This window comes from Myxine glutinosa, chromosome 6 (genome assembly GCF_964187855.1).
Source record: "Myxine glutinosa chromosome 6, kmMyxGlut1.1, whole genome shotgun sequence".
NCBI lineage: Eukaryota > Metazoa > Chordata > Myxini > Myxiniformes > Myxinidae > Myxine > Myxine glutinosa.
The window spans coordinates 71,008,958-71,028,318 of record NC_136266.1 but is presented as its reverse complement, the minus strand read 5'-3'; the positions used below and the strand labels follow the sequence as shown (position 1 = coordinate 71,028,318).

The following is a 19,361-nucleotide window of genomic DNA, read 5'->3' as shown; positions in this document are numbered from 1 at the left end:
GGTGAACCATAAAGGAGGCTATTGCAGTAGTCCAGACGGGAAGTGATGAAGGCGTGGATGAGGGTTTCTGCAGCCACAGAGGAGAGGGATGGACGGAGACGGGCGATGTTTTTCAGGTGGAAGAAGGCTGTCTTTGTGATCTGTTTAGTGTATTTGTCGAAGGAGAGGGTTTGGTCAAAGATGATGCCAAGATTCCGGATGTGAGGGGAGGTGGACACTGGGAAACCGTCGATGTTGAGGGCAAAGTTATGGGTGGACTTGGTGAGCGTTTTTGGGCCAATGATGATTATTTCAGATTTATCACAGTTAAGTTTGAGGAAGTTGATTTGAAGCCAGGATTTTATTTCAGTGATGCAGTTTGTCAGGATAGAGTGGGTGGCGGTGGAGATGGACTTGGTGGAGATGAAAAGCTGGATGTCATCGGCGAAGCAGTGGAATTGGAGACCATGACGGCGGATTAAGTGACCGAGGGGGGACAGGTAAAGGATAAAGAGGAGGGGGCCAAGAACTGAACCTTGGGGGACACCTTGGGGGAGGGGAGCAGTGGGGGATTTGCAGTTATTGATGGAGATGAACTGACGTCTGTCAGAGAGGTATGATTTAATCCAAGAGAGGGCAGTGCCGGTAATGTTAAAGGTGGTTTCAAGTCGGGTGAGGAGGATGGTGTGATCGATGGTGTCAAAGGCAGCGCTGAGGTCGAGGAGGATGAGAATGTTGAGGTTGCCAGCATCAGAGGAGAGGAGAAGGTCGTTGGTGATTTTGAGGAGAGCAGTTTCAGTACTGTGGTTGGACCGGAATCCGGATTGGAATGTTTCATACAGGTTATTGGCAGAGAGGTGATGCTTGAGTTGAGTGGCTACAGCGCGTTCCAAAACCTTTGACAGAAAGGGTAGGTTGGAGATGGGTCTGAAGTTATTTAGGGTGTCAGGGTTTAGTCCAGGTTTTTTCAGAATGGGGGTAACAGCAGCAATTTTGAGGGATGGTGGGACGATGCCTGTAGACAGGGAGGAGTTTATTGTTGCAATGATAAGTGGAGAAAGAGCAGGAAGGGAGGCCTTGACAAAGCTGGAGGGGATGGGGTCAAGAGTGCAGGTGGCAGTTTTCATTCCGATGAGGAGTTCAGAGAGGTCAGTAGGGGAGACTGGGGAGAATTGAGACAGGGGATGGCAGGATAAGGGGGGGCAGGTGGTTTGAGGGGGAGCGGGTGCGGCGGTGGTCAAGCTGTTGTAGATGTTTTCAATTTTGCGTTGGAAGAATGAAAGGAAGGAGATGCAGTTGTCTATTGTGAATGACTGGGTGGTGGTGTTCAGGGGGCTGAGGAGTTTGTTTATTGTAGAGAAGAGTGCTTTTGGGTTTCCGGAGCCAGAGTGGATAATTTGAGAGTAGTAGGCGGAGCGGGCGCGGGAGAGGGCATCTTTATAGTGTTGTATGTGGTCCTTGTAGGCCTGGGAGTGAACTGTGAGACCTGTTTTATTGCGGAGTCTTTCAAGTTGGCGAGCACGAGTTTTCATTAGGCGGAGCTCAGGGGTAAACCAGGGAGCAGAATGGGTGAAAGAAACTGTTTTGGTTTTTATAGGCGCAATTTGGTCAAGGCAGGAAGAGAGAGTGTGGTTGTAGTAGTCAGTGAGGTCAGAAGGGGTGTGGAGGTCAACGAAGGGAGAAGTGGACATTTTTTCAGAGAGGGTCGATGAGAATGAGGCAGGTGAAAAAGCGTTTAGCTTACGGAAGTTGATAGTGCGATAATGCCTTGGTGCTGGGGTGGGGATGTTGATGGTCAGAGTGATGGCTAGGTGGTCAGAGAGAGTGAGGTCGGAGCCAGAGAGATGGTGCAAAATTAGTCCAGTAGAGCAGACAAGGTCCAAAATGTGACCACGGTTATGGGTAGGAAAGTTGACATGTTGAGTGAGGTTAAAGCAGGTGAGTAAATCAGTGAAGTCAGTGGTTAGCGTGGAGTCAGTGGAGTCCATGTGGATATTGAAATCACCAAGGAGGAGGATTGAGGGGGAGAGGGAACATAGCTGGGTCAGAAAGTAGGAGAAGTCAGACAGGAATGATGGGTGTGGTTTGGGAGGGCGGTAGACAACAGCCATGACTGACTGTGTGTGACCAGAGAGTTTAAAAGCCAGGTGTTCAAATGATGGAGCAGATGAGATGGAGATGAGGTTGGTCTTGATGTCTTGTCGGTGAATAACGGCAATTCCACCACCTCGGCCCTCCGAGCGTGGTTTATTGATGTAAGAATATCCATTGGGTGTGGTGAGGTTGAGCGTGTAGTAGTCCAGTGGTTGTTGCCAGGTCTCAGTGAGACAGAGAAAGTCCAGTTTATTTTCCAGGATGTAGTCGTTCAGGATGAGGCATTTGTTGTTGAGGGACCGGGTATTGAACAGGGTGAGCTTGATGTTGTTTTGTACGGCGGGTATGAATCCAGGTGATTTGGCCAGGGTTCGCAGACAGGAGGTGCGATTTTGTGCGTTGTTGTGACCAGGTGTGTTGGGACGATGAGTGGGAGTGCGCTGAGCCGACCAGAGGATGGGGATGGAGTGACCTGATTGTAAATAAACAAACTTACGACCGGAGCCACGGTGAATGTACCTGGGTCGACGCAGGAGTCCATTCGATCTGATTGCAGAGATGCATGATGGGGTGGAGCGGGTTTTAAGCAGGAGAAGCCTTGCGGCAGAGTACCGCAGAGCCATGCCAGCAGGAGCGAAGGCAAAGCGAGCACGCGGCCAAGGGTGAGGAGGCGAAACAATCGACACAACCAACGGGAGTGGGCCCGAGGAAACAGCGATGGAGCCGAGCAGGTGAAGCCCGGAGCAGCAGAGCAGAGCCGGGACCGCGCAGAGGAAGACTCAATGGCCATAAATCCGCCACGACCACCAGGAAAGCAAGACACGGACAATGGTCCAGTCAGAGAAGCGGCGAGCAAACGACGCCAGCGTCCTCTCACGACCGGACCGGTATATGTTATGTATATGTTATATGTTAATCCTTTTCAAATTTAAAGTCAATCGGATTAAAATTGAGGATTTTAGATATTTGAAGAAAATGGTTGACCTTTGGCCTATGTTGACCTTTTCTCCATTTGATGTCAAAAATATATAGGATTTTGTCAGACCACGAACCCTAACATTTGTTGAAGTTTCGTGAAGATCGGTTTAAAATTGTGACCTGTAGTCAAGTATAAGTGAGTGGACAAACAAACACACACACACACAAACACACAAACCAGAGTGATCAACATACATGTCAACATTTTTTTAAATTTGCCAAGTAATAATGCACAAGACCAACCAATATACTGTACTTGAAAAATCTTCGATTTTGCAAGTAAAATTGGAAGACTGTTTAAACAAGGTGCCAATTCGAGGGTGGAGGTAAAAACTTAGACAAGGAAGAGTAGAGCAATTGCAAAGAAAAGAATTATGAGGAAGGGTAAGAGGAGTGTGAAAGTGAAATGAAGGGATGGGATGGTGTTATGTAGATTCCTCGAACTGAACTCATTTTAAATGGCAAAGAAATAAAAAGATTTTCCAGACATTTACTCTTTATTATGTGAGAATTTCAATGTGTGTGCACTCAGCTACTTACACAATGGCAATTATGCTACCAGCATTGAGGCCTTCGTGCTTCAAACAGGCATACTTTGAAGAAAGCTCCAATATCTGTAAGAAGTTCAAGAGAAGAAGTTAATAAACAAGCAAGGCTAAACTCACAAATCGTTTACAGGTATTTCATACAGGATTGAATTATGCACTCAAACCAGGTAGAGGTATTTTGGTTTTATTTTGCCTTGGGTACAAGGAACATAGTTACAATTAGTTTTATGATAAACACGATGGGATCTTTAATACCAAGGAAAAGGTGCACATAGATCAAGTCAAAACTTTCAATGTCTACCTTTAATGGTGGCATTTTTTATGACGACCACACTTTAAAACTACACCGCATACTATTTACGTCACAATTAAAGCACAGTAGTTCAAAAACATTACTAACAAGAAAGAGCAATCAGAGATTGCAGACCCTCCCCAGGACGTTTTAGTGATTTTTAAGGATTTTGTGTTAAAACAAACCGAAAGTTTTGTACTTGTCAAATTATGACGTCATAATGGAGGAACCTATGACATAATCATTAACATAATTATGTTATTCCCCATGGAGAGTTCTTTACAATGAGCCATGTCTCGATTTTTTTTCTATGCAGCGCTTTCGGAGATATAGAGGTGCAACTTTTTTGATTTTTTTCCAAGATGGCGCCAGTACAACGTGACCTATGACGTCATAATTATCATTAAAAAATTCTGCAGGAGAAAATGCACCTACGGTGAAAATTTCCTACCAATCGGACCAACGGTTGCAGAGAAAACCAGAACGACACTCGGTAGAGCGCTTACTTCTGCCAGGCTGAACAGATTATGTTTTGTATCCCATGATAGGCCGGATCTGGATTCGGACCTGAACCAAAATGTAATCGGCTTGTTCTTGCCAACTAGCCAACTCATCCACCTAGTTTAGTCATAACTCATCCGTAACTTTTTTAAATATCATGTTACATATTGCTTTTTTGCCCGATCTCTCAATGGTGAAGAATCACTCTTTTTTTTTTTTTTGGTATACAAGATCGAGGCTCGTGTAAGAGCTAACATCAATCACAAAAAAAAAGCGGCCACATAAAACATATAATAAAGGGAGCGGGAGACAAGATGGGGAGAGAGAGGGAAGCACTGGGCACTGGGCACTGGGCTCTGTCCTGCAAATATTCCTACAGGTCGCACAAGATCTGCCTGCAACCCTCTTATGGTCAAACTGCCAAAATCAAGACTTTCTGCTCACCTTCACTCCTTCATTCCTCTTTTCTCCCGCCTCTGGAACAAACTCCCTCACTCTCTTCGATCCCACTCCACCCTCCAGGTCTTTAAAACAGCTGTTCACCACCATCTCTTATCTTCCCCCATCCAAAACCTTGATCTTTTCTACCCCCGCTAATTTCACCCCAATTCCACTTTTTTGAAATACCAACTTCTTTCCTGGAAGTCCTTGGTGTCCTTGTGTTTTATATTTCTCCCACCCCCCCCCCCCCCTTCCCACGCCTCCTCCCCCCGGGCCGTGTTGGTGTGTTGTTGTGTTGGTGAGGTGAGGTGTGTTGGTGAGGTGTGCGAGCGACGAATGTGTGCCAAGGTGTTCGGTGGTCAGGTGTGTGACCAAGTCGCAAACGGAAGTGAGTAGTGAGTTGGTCTGAGTCGGTTGCCAGAGGGAGTTGGTCGTCAAGAGAGAGTCGTGAAGAGTCAGTCAGAGGAGTCGGTGGTCAGTTGGTTGCGGTGAGGAGTCGGTGGTGAGGAGTGAGTGAACCAAGAAAGAGTTGAGGGTTTGGACCAGACGAGTCGGACAAGGCCTGGCAAAGCACGCGACGTACACAGCAGCCAAAACAGCAGCGTGGGGCCTGGCCTGAACGGCGGCTGCTAAACGCGCCGGTTGTGCTGCGGGACCCCCTTGGACCTCCCTCTCCCTCCAGCCATCCACCTCCTGCCTTTCCACCCTTCTTGTGGACGTGAGTTTGTTCTGTTTGTTCTGTCCTGGGAATAAGTTAAGTCTGTAGATAAGCTAGTATTTGCACTGTGTCACCTGCGTCTTATGTGTTGTAAATAAACTTGATTGCTCCTTTTTGCTTATGTGTGTAAATAGTAAATAAATTCAGTAGTATTTCCAACCTTTTTGTCTTCTTCTTCTTCTTCACATCCGTGTCGCCTTTGTCTTTTCCCTATTGACTAGCTGTAGCGCGATTCGGCCAACGTCTGGGTGAATCGGGTGAGTCGGGGAGCCTGTTAGGTCGCGGTAATACACCACCGCTCGGTCATCATAACATCTAAACCGCGATCTGTACCTCCGGAGGAGGATATAATATTGGTTATGCAGAACGGTTAGATTACACGGCAAGAGGTAAAGCACAGAAAGCCCTTCCACACATCTCCCTGCTCTCAAATGTTGTGTTTGTGTGCTTCCCCTTCTCTCCCCATCTTGTTTTCCGCTCCCTCTTTTTATATATTTTGTTTGTCTGGTTGATTTGTTTGTGAAGTAAATGTTAGCTCTTTCACGAGCCTCGATTCAGTATACAAAAAAAAAAAAAAAAATCTTATATATCTTATATCAATTATTTATTTATTTCTTAAATTATTTACCTTCTTCGAATCTGTTTATTTATCTTCGAATCTGTTTAGCCATGTTCTTCCCTTAACTTCTTTAAAATGGCAATATCATCAGCATCTGTTAGTGTTTTTATTACGCACTTTTATTTAACTTCATCTGAACTTTGTTTGTTTGTCCCGTTTCAAATATTTGAGCCGTTCGTTTTCTCGGTTCCATACGTCGTAGAGAGCTGAAATTTGGCCCATGGTCCTCTTTTCTGGTACATTTTCATCTATCAAAATTTAATTTAAAAATAAAAAAATTTAAAATAAAAAGGTTTTAAACTTTAAAAAAATAAAAGCGTGTAGCCCTAAAACATGTTTTTTTAGTTTAGTTGTTTGTTGTTGTTCTTTTGTATACATAGTCAAGGCTCCTGGATGGGCTAGAACACAGAATTGATCAGGACACAACAGAACACAGAATTGGAGTGGTGGTTGACGGGGGTAGAAAACATCATGGATTTGGATGGTTCACTGTTACGATTCCTGATCTTTTATATTTCCTTTGCCCCTCCTTTTCAGTCTACCTGTTCTCTCCCACATTTAACCGTTTTCTTATCAGCATACAGTACACATTCATTGTCGATGTATTCCCCTTTGTTATCTTCCCCTGTCCATATGCACTCAACGTTTTTCATATGCAGCACAAGGCTGCAGGGTAGCATCATTTGCTCAGGGCGCAGCTGTGCCGCTGATGCAGTGCCCCTTTAGATTAGAACAGAAATTTGGAATTTGTTCAGGGTGCCAGCGATTGCTCACCTACTCTTCGTGAAGGACACCATGGGATCTTTCACGTCCACCAACTAATGCTGGCAGACAGGATGCTCAGTTTAACATCCATCCGACGGATGGCGCACGCATCGATGCCTCACACTGTCTGCGAGACACCAGCATGACGGTTTAAATCTCGGTCGAGATTCAAGCTCAGGCTAAACGGCTCAGAGTCGAGTGTGCGTACCTCTAGGCCACCCGAGCACCCAATATCCATCGATACTTATTACACCTGTATTTCCGTTGCATGCAGTCTCTTGCCTGCCTGTTCCTTCTGCTCCATCATTCATGTGTCGACCTCACTCCTCAGTTTTTCAGCTTTTTCACAAGCCTTACTCTCTGTAAAAAGGTAATACTGCACTGGATGTGCCACCTATTTGTTACTTATGCACCGAGGAAGGGAGAGTGGGTGACTCAGGGGTCGATTCAGGTTAGTCCGTACATGGTGCACGGAGGGTTGGGGTGAGGGTACAATCCCCACCATATTTGCATTAGGAATAAATATATTCCCCACCCTACCCCTTCCCCTTGTACAACTATTTGCAACTGGTTACAGAAATGTCCACATGCAAGTGACTCGGTTGCATTTAACCAAGTTGCACAAATGAACATTCACACGTTGACCCGGTTTGAGGTTGCAGAAGTCACAAGAGAAATCAAACACTTCCCTGGAGGTGATGAAACAACTCGAATGCTGATGAGTGAATAATTGAAAAGGTTCACTTGTTTTCTTCAATGGTATCATCACTATCCAAGATCTATTATAGGATGGAACTCTGGTTCGAGTCTATGTTTGAAGTTTATGTTTCATTACATACCTTAATCGTTTTTATAAAAAATAAAAAATCTTTTCAAATAACATTAAAATATTGGAAAGAAATGTTTCGCTCACATGGTGTTTGTTACAAAAGCTTTGTTTTTGAGCTTTAAACGTTCGCTCATCTGAGGCCGACCCGTCGTTCGATTTATATTTAAATTACGACAGCTCATGGGATGGGACAATCCATTATTGATATTGTTTGCTATTGTTTTGGGGTGATTCCTCTAACATGGCCTCTAACATGGCCTCTAACATGGCCTCTAACATGGCCTCTAACATAGCATCACTCTGGGAGGAAAAGGTCAAACTAAAATGCATACACAATCCATCAGATCGGGTGTTAAGCCGGCTGTCCTTGATATTCCTTTCCTTCCTTAAACTTCTACTTTTCTCTCTATTTTCTTTATTTCAATTGAGATATCGCATCAAGAAGTACTGCAGTTTATTAAACGACATCACTATCAAGCTTTTGCTTATGATGTTCCTTGTTTTTCATATATACAGTAGTCATACTTTACTCATAGGCCTATTGATGAAATTGTTTTTATTTGTTATGTGTATGGCCCTGGTGTTGGCTTAGCGGTTAGGGTGCCGGCTTGGGATCCTAGGATCCTGAGTTCGAATCCTGGTTGATCGCTGAATTAACGCCAGGGGGGTTGACTCAGCCTGTCATCCTTCAGAGGTCGGCAAATTGAGTACCAGGTTGCTGGGATGAATGATCCCTGTGTGTACCCCGGTTTAGAATAGGTACACCGTATCCCTGCGCATCGTAAGAGGCGACTAATGGTTGGCGTCAGGAAGGGCATCCGGCCATAAAAACATTGCCTCAAACAGAGAACCATGATTGTCATGGGGCCCGCAAGGCTAACCCCCGCTCTAGCGGGGAAAATGGCCTTAAAACCAATCATTCGTTCATTCATGTTATGTGTATGGAAATCAAATATCAATAAAAAAAATATATAATTTAATGTGGAGGGTAACTATCCCGTGATATTATTATGCAAGAGTAGTCCTTTGAGTTGGTATGCTCGCTAAATTCCCCTGGAGTTAGTATCCTCGCTACATACCCCTGGAGTTAGTATCCTCGCTACATACCCCTGGAGTTGGTATTCTCGCTACATACCCCTGGAGTTAGTATCCTCGCTACATATCCCTGGAGTTGGTATGCTCGCTACATACCCCTGGAGTTGGTATGCTCACTACATACCCCTGGAGTTGGTATTCTCGCTACATTCTTCTGGAGTTGGTATCTTCGCTATATTCTCCTGTAGTTGGTATTGTCACTACATTCTCCTGGAGTTAGTATCCTCGCTACATACCCCTGGAGTTGGTATGCTCACTACATACCCCTGGAGTTAGTATCCTCGCTACATGCCCCTGGAGTTGGTATTCTTGCTACATTCCCCTGGAGTTGGTATGCTCACTACATACCCCTGGAGTTGGTATTCTTGCTACATTCCCCTGGAGTTGGTATTCTTGCTACATTCCCCTGGAGTTGGTATGCTCGCTACATGCCCCTGGAGTTGGTATGCTCACTACATACCCCTGGAGTTAGTATCCTCGCTACATGCCCCTGGAGTTGGTATTCTTGCTACATTCCCCTGGAGTTGGTATGCTCACTACATACCCCTGGAGTTGGTATGCTCGCTACATGCCCCTGGAGTTGGTATCCTCGCTACATTCCCCTGGAGTTGGTATCTTCGCTACATTCCCTTGGAGTTGGTATTCTTGCTACATTCCCCTGGAGTTGGTATGCTCGCTACATGCCCCTGGAGTTGGTATGCTCGCTACATGCCCCTGGAGTTGGTATTCTTGCTACATTCCCCTGGAGTTGGTATGCTCACTACATACCCCTGGAGTTGGTATCCTCGCTACATTCCCCTGGAGTTGGTATCTTCGCTACATTCCCTTGGAGTTGGTATTCTTGCTACATTCCCCTGGAGTTGGTATGCTCGCTACATGCCCCTGGAGTTGGTATGCTCACTACATGCCCCTGGAGTTGGTATTCTTGCTACATTCCCCTGGAGTTGGTATCTTCGCTACATTCCCTTGGAGTTGGTATTCTTGCTACATTCCCCTGGAGTTGGTATGCTCGCTACATGCCCCTGGAGTTGGTATTCTTGCTACATACCCCTGGAGTTGGTATCCTCGCTACATTCCCCTGGAGTTGGTATCTTCACTACATTCCCTTGGAGTTGGTATGCTTGCTCCATTCCCCTGGAGTTGGTATCTTCGCTACATTCCCTTGGAGTTGGTATGCTTGCTCCATTCCCCTGGAGTTGGTATCTTCGCTACATTCCCTTGGAGTTGGTATGCTTGCTCCATTCCCCTGGAGTTGGTATCTTCGCTACATTCCCTTGGAGTTGGTATCTTCGCTACATTCCCTTGGAGTTGGTATCTTCGCTACATTCCCTTGGAGTTGGTATCTTCGCTACATTCCCTTGGAGTTGGTATCTTCGCTACATTCCAAACTCCCTTTTTGTCAGGTTGACCTCGTTTCTTTGTTCAGACCTTATTTCCTGGTATTTAACTGATATGGTGGTCTTATTAAACTCCATAAATCGTGATCTTCCAACAAGCGATTCAATTCAGTGGGAATATTTAGTTTACAGTGCTCTGAATATCATACTCACATATCTTCTGTTGGAGACGTCTGTTTTCAATACCTTCAGTGCTGAATTAACAGCATGGGGAATACATCGAAGAACCAGTTTAGCTCCCCTGTAGAGTAACACACAACACTGTGTAGTTTAGACGTCCACAACTTGTGCAAGCATCTAGCTGAGCGTGTCTCAAAAAATGGGTACTGCAAGGAATTCTGGGGAATAAACGTGGGGCTTCGATCCACCATCTTGGTTTCCAGATGCTGTTTGCAATACGAACTGACCAGGCGGTGCTTCTATTTACTTTGAGTTAAGCTCACCCATAACGTCCACCTATTATGACTGTTTGGGAAGTTAAAATGTAATCAGGTAAGTTTTTATTTGATTGTTATAATGTACTTTGGTAGCAGCACTTTCGCCATATTCTACAAGAGTAAATATGGTCGCCTCCTTGTCAGCTCGTACAGCAAATAGCATCTGGAAACCAAGATGGCAGATTGAACCCATGACATCCAATGAGTTCCCGTTCCTTAGAATTTCTTGCAGTAAACTTGTTGTGAAATAATTAAGAAATACATCCATTCCGGTGAGGTGTTACCCACAAACCCAAAATTCCCGCTACAGTTAGAGGAACTCACAATAAGTCAGTTTGGTGCTTGTTATACTGTTAGTTGCAGTGAAAGACCAGATTTCCAGCAAATACCTTACCAGTTAACTGTTCCATACAAGATGCTGATTTCATCATCATTCTCGATAAATCTTGCACTCTTTTGGCTTCCAACAGTCTCATGTAATCCCATAAAAAACTTGCACATCTGTGGGTTAAATCACCAGGAAGGTTACAACTCTCAAATTTATATACAACTTAGCAAAACATATCCATCAAATGTAAACAAGAGCTAATTATTTGTTAAAGAGAAGGCTTGTTTGTATCACTCATAGAAGTTTGTCTCACTCAGTAGTCATCTGTTTATTATGTACACAACGGTGATTGGGAGTTAAATTAGAAACTTAGAATTGAGAAACGGAAGAGTGGGGAGAGAGAAAGATGGCAAGAGAAAATAAGGTTGAGAGGAGATAGAAAGGGAAGGTAGGGAAGAAGAATGTGGGATCGGGTGAAAACTTACAGCTGTCCATCACATCCTTTAGGGGAAATGTACATACATTATGTAAAACGTTTAAATCGTGCAATTTACAGATTGTTCCCCATATTTTTCTAATTTTTGAAACCCTCATCCCTCCACTCCCCTTTCTTCCCCTCTTCCATAACTCCCAACCTCTTCCCTGTGAACAGTATCAATATGGACCCTTTTGACGGGGAGCTTTGGCTAATGGAACTTACCGCAACTCTCTTGCAGGTGTCATTGGTGAAGGCGATGCAGGGGTTGTACGAAATGTACGAACGATTTGAAATGAAGGCATGTGGAAACCTGCAATGATAATAGAGCAATGACATTACAGTATCACAAAAGACAGTGCCAATAATCTCAGGTTTCACACAGAACCCACAGTCAATTGGATCTTATCAACTATTGCATGTTTACCTCCGCCACCAAAGGTGAATGGAGATTATGTTTTCACACCTGTTTGTTTGGCTGTCTGTTTGTGAACAGGATATCTCAAAAAGTTCAGGCTTGTTTCCCAGGTAGTGAGCCTGTTGATCAAATACAAATGCTGATGGCTCGAAGTGGTCTTCGCATACAACATCATATTTTGTATGAAAATACTGTCGCGTTCCTGGCGATTAAAATCTTTCCAAGGAATGGATAGCCGAACAAGCTTTTACTCCAAGGCGTTCATCAAATGTGGTGGAGTTAATACACGCCGGGGGGGGGGGGGGGAAGGAGGGGAAGGAGGAGGAGGATGCTGAAGAGCACTTACCTGCACGGATCCCACTGGCAGTCCTCAAACCTGCAATAAATAAACTCGAACGAAACAGGATTTAAAATGTCCAAAAATACCGGCTTTATTAAAAGAAATGCAGGTAATACAAAATAAAACACGGTCAAATAAATTCCTAAATTGGGACATCCCCACAACAGACTTGAAACACAGACACAGGGAAAGATAAAATAACTGGAAAATAATGTGTGTGGGTGCACTTAACTCTGATCACTGCTGGGGTCTCGTCATGGGTCATCAAGGTCGTTGGCAGGAACCACTCGCTCCCGCGCTGCTAGGCCTCTGCACACCCTCGCTCACTAGGCCGTGCCCGCCGGCACGCAACAGGACTTCAGCGTGAATCGAACGGGCCATGTGCAACTCGCTCCTCCAGCCGGCCCTGTCCCAGTCATCCCTGGTGGGAAGCTGCAGCCCTTGGTCCACGGCCCTGCCCTTTGACTCTGCACGTCCACCAGTAGTGTCTCCAAACACGACCAGTCCGATCACTTCCTCGAGCCCATGGTCCAAGCACAATCGTTCGCTTTATTGTCCAGAACGAGAGAGACAAATGCCGACTGCCATGATCCTGACCAGGCGCAGAGAGCAGAGTGAAGCGAAGAGCAGAGAGCAGCGAAGAGAAGAGAGCAGCGAAGAGAAGAGAGCGAAGTGAGAGCAAAATGTCCGCTAGCACTTCCTTTTATCACCCATGCTCTCACGTCATTGGCCGTGCTTCGCCAATCAGCGAGTCCCTTCTTACCAGTCCTCCTGTCAATCAAGAACCCTGACCAACCACGGCTCCTCGGGGCTGCCCGTCCTGTGTGTGCCTACCAAGTTGGGGTTGTCAGCTGTAGGGCTCAATGCATGATTTCCGATAGGTTTTTATTAATGAGTGTTTAAATGTGGGATTCTAGCCCGACGTGTCTATGGTGCGGTGCCAAAAAAGACAAAGGAATAAATACAGAGGTAACGACGTACAAGGGATATTTTACCCATAATCCCTGAGCTAATTAGCACAAGAGCCACCCTTCGTAACCAAGAGTCAAGAGCCACACGTAACACTTCATCCGAACACACGACCTACCGGATCCCTACTTATTACATGGTGGTTCTTCTTCTTCACGACAATCGGAGCATGCTAATTGATGCAAATCTACCTGAACTAAAGTAATCACTGCCTACCCCCTACAAACGTAACAATACGTTTTGAGGTTTAATTTGGATGCTCCTTGGCTTTTCAACCACAAAGCACACGATCGCTGATGATCTTTTAGTGGGTCAGGGATGAATAAAAATGACCTCTGAGTTCTGTGGGCAAATTTCTCGACAATTCGAACAGTTAAAAGCTTGGCACATCGACGTCTTGAATGCTAGAATAACTTGTGATGAAACACAGACATACACGTCCATCAATGAGTTGTGCATCCGTGACGTCATGCAAATCGAAGTCCGATTTTAAAACATGATTATCCGGATTATTATTCTTCCCCCAATTTTTTTTTGTGTGGTAATGGGTCAGGGATATTATCCTCTAAAACATATCTCTTCAAAGAATTTCATGATTGTGTCCCTATAATACTTTGAAATAGACGCAATCGGGGTCCGTCACCAGTCCTATAATACTATGAAGTAGAGGGGGTTTTGAAAACAGATGGTTCAAATCTCCGGGTTTCCTATAAGTATTGCAAGTCCCAGTACAATAGAGTGACACCCAATTCTATGGAGGTATGAATTAAGACGACAGAGCAGGAGGAGGGATGACAGCCTTACTTAAATAAATAAATTAATACACTTAGTAAAAAGAATCGCTAATTTCTTAAAACTTTCTGATTTTACTCCAGATTTTGAACCTATTTAGTGTATGGGATCCGATCCTCCAATAAGAATCCAGATTTAAATTATACAGTTGGACCCCGACATTGGCGGTCCTAACATTTGCAAATTCCACGTATTCGTGGGTGATAAATTGCGTCCTGCTTCTACATTTGTGGCCCTGTGTCCCACATATTCGTGGTTTTTCACGGGTGCAAAATAAAAAAACATCTCCCACTAGTTGCGCACATGATTCTTCTAAAAGCATCTTCAACGTGTCACACATAAAACCACTTCCAGCCACGCATAAACCATTTCCCACCAGCCGTGCACATCATGATTCTAAAAGCATATTCCATGCATCACGCATAAATAAGCTATACGCATAAAGAAGCTATACGTGCACAACCACACTATTCAACATTCTTTACGCAGGGGTATTCGCTGTTTTTCGCAGGCATATTCACGGTTTTTCATGGGCATATTCACGGTTTTCCTCGACATTCATGGATTTTCCTCGACATTCACAGGATTTTCCATTAAACGGGAACTGCCAGCTATCTATCCCCCCCTTTTCCCATTGAAACAATGCCCCCACATTCACAGATTCGACATTCACAGAATTTTCCAGGAATGTATCATCCATGAATGTTGGGGTCCGACCCTATGCTTTAATTAGTCCGTGAGAGTAGCTCTGTTTTCAAGGCAAGGCACGTTTGAATTGGCTGAAACAAAATGGTGGCATAAGAACCCAGCTATGTGACAGAGGGCTGATTAAGATGGCACACCGCCATTTTCCTAAGGTTTATTTTGTTATTTTTTGTTATGAGCAGTTAAAGCAGCGTTAATCGTCTTCAAAAGTTGTGTTTAAACACACCCAAACATCCTGTTTTGATTCATGCACTCCCTTGGAGCTTGGGGCTGCCAGATTTCATGGTTTTGGAGTTATGGAGGCGAGACACACACACATACATTGCCTTTTATTATTATACAAGATAGATACTGTATATCATCATGAACATGTTAATGTCACATATTAATGTTATTTTTTAATGTCATCTTCACAGAGCGTTGGTTTTATCGAAGTTATGTTGAGTTAAGTAGTCCTGGGCAGGGCTTCAGTTAATTATCCCACTCTGGGATCTCTCTCTCTTTCACATCTTGGTAAGGACAAAGATATATTTGGTGGTTTGGCGTCGCTTCTCAGATGTCAATCAGGGCAGGAATTTGTAACTTGTTCAATGTTTAGGGTGTCAGCGATAACTCGCTTACTTTTCACGAAATATACAGAGATCATTAACATCCACCAACTAATAATGGCAGATAGGACACCCAACGTAATCCTTCCAATGGACAATGCACACATTGATGCCGCGCCCTGCATATGAAACACCACAATGACAATATATAGCTGGGTCGGGATTCAAACCCAGGCTAGACAGCTCACAAGCCAGTGCACACACCAATAAGTCATTCTTCCAGCCTATTAACTATTAGAACAACTGCATTTTCTGTGTTACACCAGTTGCACACTAGAACACTACGTTGTGGGCTACGTTATGGGTCTGGGTAAACGTTGATTCATTGCTCCACATAGTCCATCGTTTCTGTGTGGGAATATTGTGGGACAGACTTTTCAACACACATCCGACCACTCCCAAGGATATGATTAAAATGACGTTAGGTCTCACCATCAGCATGTTGCAGTCACGAGACCCCTTCTCCACCTCCCCTTGGAAGATACAGTACTTAACATCTGCTGCACGAGGCTTCCCCAATCCCAGAAGAAGATTGCTTGGTGTTCAAAAACGTCAGCACTGAGCTTTCCCTTGTTCGACGGCTGTGATATACTGTAGTTGGTGGTGCTTTCATTTTTATATGGGTCTTCCCAACTACAACCAGTTTTTTGTGAACTGTTCCACATTATAATGGGACACCTTGCAGATTGTCCTTTACAGGAGTATAGGTTTGAATCCTTCAATCCATGACATTGATCCTGACTTGAATTTGGCCACACCAGCTGGTATGGTTATGCATTGTCCATAGCAGAATGACCACTTTGTTCTTTCTTGGCAGACATCTCACCAATTTAACATTCCCTTTGAACCCCAGGGTGGATGAGTGAATAGCTCAGCTGTGAGACATGCACAATTATCGGGATGTCCAGCTTGTTTTTTTATTTTAGTCAATTGTTACATTGATTCCTGAGCCCAAATCCATGCTGCTCATGGTCTTCACACTTGAACCAAATTATATCTGTCCGCACAGGCTCTCCAGACTGCCAGTCGCAGTGGTGTACTGAGGGTCTGGTGCCTGGGGACAAAACATAATTTTGCGCACCGCCTTACCCTCCACCTCACACCCCAAAATCCCCAAACCCACTCACCATAGACATGGGGAAACTAGGACCTTTATATAAAAATTTCAACTCCGTTTGTAAACAGACGTCTTTTTTTCTTCTTCTTTTTCTTCTTCTTTTCCTTCTTCCGTACGATCAATGAAAGTTGATTTTATGCAGCCTTGACCTTTCAGCTTTAGATTTGAAAAAAATCACCTTCTAGCTTTTGATTGGTGAACCAATTCTGTGACCCGATATGCAATTTTTTTTAATTTCAGGTCAATTGGATGAAAATTGACAATTTTACGTGGCGCTGACCTGACCTTTGACCAAATTATGAATTTGTCTTTTGCATATTCTCATAATAAAATATTGTTGAAAATTTGATGACAAAACTCAAATGGTAAATTGAAATTTCAGGTCAATTGGATGAAAATTGTTGATTTTACGTGGCGCTGACCTTTAACCTTTTGACAAAATTAATAATTTGTCTTCTCCATATTATCATAATAAAGCTTTGTTGAAAATTTGATGGCAAACTCAAATGGTAAATTTTAATTTCGGGTCAATTTGATGAAAAAGGATGATTTTATGTGACGCTGACCTTTGACCTTTTGACAAAATTATTCATTTGCTTTCTTCATATTATCATAATGGGCTTTTGGTTAAACTTTGATGAAAATAGCTCAAAATGGTACAAAGGTTACGGCCGGACAGACACGAGACACGAGACACACACACACACACACACACACACACACACACACACACACACACACACACACACACACACACACACACACACACACACACACACACAGAAGTGATTACAAAACTCCATCTCTTGCTGTACAGGGGACGGGCTAATTAATTGATCAGTGACCACTCCATCCGATTCAGAAAAGATCATGATGGTCCGTGCTCAATCTGTGACACCTTCCAGTTCAGTTCAAACCCCCAAAACACAAAGCTTTGTAATGGGAATTTTTTGGAGGGATACATCCCCCATTATATCATTATATCTGTGGGAAAATCATTCCCGATTGACAAACTACTTTCCAAGAACACGTTGTGTCTGCAAATCAATAGACTGCTGCATGCAAATTCAGCATTATCATTATGCATGCATAATTAAGAGCAAATAGCAAAAACAAAATGCTTGAAATAATATTCATTCTTTGCTAAAAAGTAACCATGAAGCATTCAGGCCTACTCAGCAACCCCACTTCCTCACAGCACGACGCTCACCAAACTGTCTTTCTCCCAAACGATCCTTTCTTCCTATTTCCGTGGCTCTCAATCCGATCTCGGCATCGTGACGTGGCAGACGCGCTGACGTAGCGAATCTGCCGCCGAGAAAGCGTGACTGGAGACAATTCGTGATCACGTGGTTCGCTTTTCCTTGGGCAACGGGTGACTACTCGGGAAGGTTCGTGATCAAGGTGCGGAGCTTCGGTCTGCACCTCCTCACCACACCAATTATGACGTCACGGGTGTTCAAATACTCAGCCGGAAGATTTTCGGTTCACTTTTCCCATGTTTGCTTTGGGGATCGTTCACTCTTACAGTTTATTGGCTGAAACAAAGTTGTATCGCAGAGGTACACAGTAAGCAGGGCAGGGTTGTAAGGCACAGCTGATACCTCGAAACTCCTTACAGATCTACTACGTATTGCACTCCGGAGTTTAAAGCCAGGACCCTAATTGAGATCTCATAGGAAGTCCTGACCAGCAAACCATCCAGGTAAGCCTGTGACATAACCAGCATAACCAGCATAACTGGTAAAATCCAGCATAACCTGTGACAATGAACTGTATCGGGAGCACCAACGCTCTTCGAACACAATAAGTTGATGAGGACTATATTTAAACTTTAGTGTAAAGTATTTTATTTCTTACCAAACAATTCGAACGACTTGTGTTAAAAGCTGTTTCTCTTTCAAATTTAAGACGTACGGACAGGGATTCCAGATCTGATGACTCGTACCTTGGACCTTTGTCGCTCGCCAGAGGGGAAAGATCCAACAAGCCACGGCTGGATCTGCACGAACATGACGTCACTTTCACGCATGACGTCGAGAGCGAGACACAAAGCAGGAAGGTCAGAGCATAGCCAAATACGAGTGCCTCCGTCATTGTGTGCGAACACGAACGAACTGACTTTGTCCTAATTGTTGTCCGACCGATGAACACTCGAAAGGGAGGAGCGCGATCGAAATGACAACAACAGCGGGTGCGAATCACGGGACTTAGTTCCTTTAATCGTTTTCTGCAAGCATCTTGGGATGTACCGATGATGTCATTCCAGATACATGACGCCTTAAAAATGTGCCTTCACGTGTTTAATCTAGCTATCAAAGTCTAGGAAGCGTGGCCTCCCATGTTTACCGTGGGAAAACACCTGGGGTGTGTTGGGTGTTCAGTTACCAAGTTTCTTGTGCAGTGCACACCAAGTGGCTTAAGCATTCAAGCAAGCACTCCAGTTGAAAACGCTGATAAGGAACGACTGGCTTGCTAGCTCGCTGCTTGGTAACCGAGTACACAACCTGCACTACGTTACCCTGCACTCGTTTGGCGATATGTTCCAGAAATAAACTTTGTTGAGATCTTGCTTCAAGCTGAACTTTAGAGGTAAATTCGTTGCTGTTGCTTACATAAGGGGTTACAATAGGGGGGAATATGGCCATTGAATTGGATTGGAGGTGGTGGTGGTAGTTGTGTGACTACAGGAAATATAAGTGGGACAACCTGTGGTCAAAGAAGAATTTATTGTAACTGCCAGGTTGAGGATTTCCTGCTGCCAAATGGAAACGAAGGTTTTGCCAAATGGTTTTTTTTTTTTTTTTTTTTTCAAATGGTTTCCAAATGGTTGCGAATGTTTTGCCAAATGGAAGCGAAGGTTTTGCCAAATGGAAGCGAAGGTTTTGCCAAATTGTAGCGAAGGTTTTGCTAAAT

The 19,361-nt window shown here is 44.2% G+C and overlaps 1 protein-coding gene across 2 annotated transcripts in view; it reads right to left on the bottom strand.

The window, feature by feature from the left end:
* LOC137429958 (uncharacterized) overlaps positions 1–18,623 on the bottom strand; it is a 34,529-nt gene extending 15,906 nt beyond the window's left edge. Inside the window, exons 1-5 of one of the 2 annotated variants that reach the window (XM_068120359.2) lie at positions 18,394–18,623; positions 11,722–11,809; positions 11,088–11,194; positions 10,410–10,497; positions 3,592–3,665 (exon numbers count right to left, since the gene is read on the bottom strand). In XM_068120359.2, coding sequence (XP_067976460.2) covers positions 3,592–3,665; positions 10,410–10,497; positions 11,088–11,194; positions 11,722–11,809; positions 18,394–18,542 — 506 coding nt within the window. In that variant the 5' untranslated portion in view covers positions 18,543–18,623. The remainder of the gene's footprint in view (positions 1–3,591; positions 3,666–10,409; positions 10,498–11,087; positions 11,195–11,721; positions 11,810–18,393) is intronic. The other variant, XM_068120360.2, reaches the window with a different exon arrangement.
* Between the last annotated feature and the right edge of the window lie 738 nt (positions 18,624–19,361).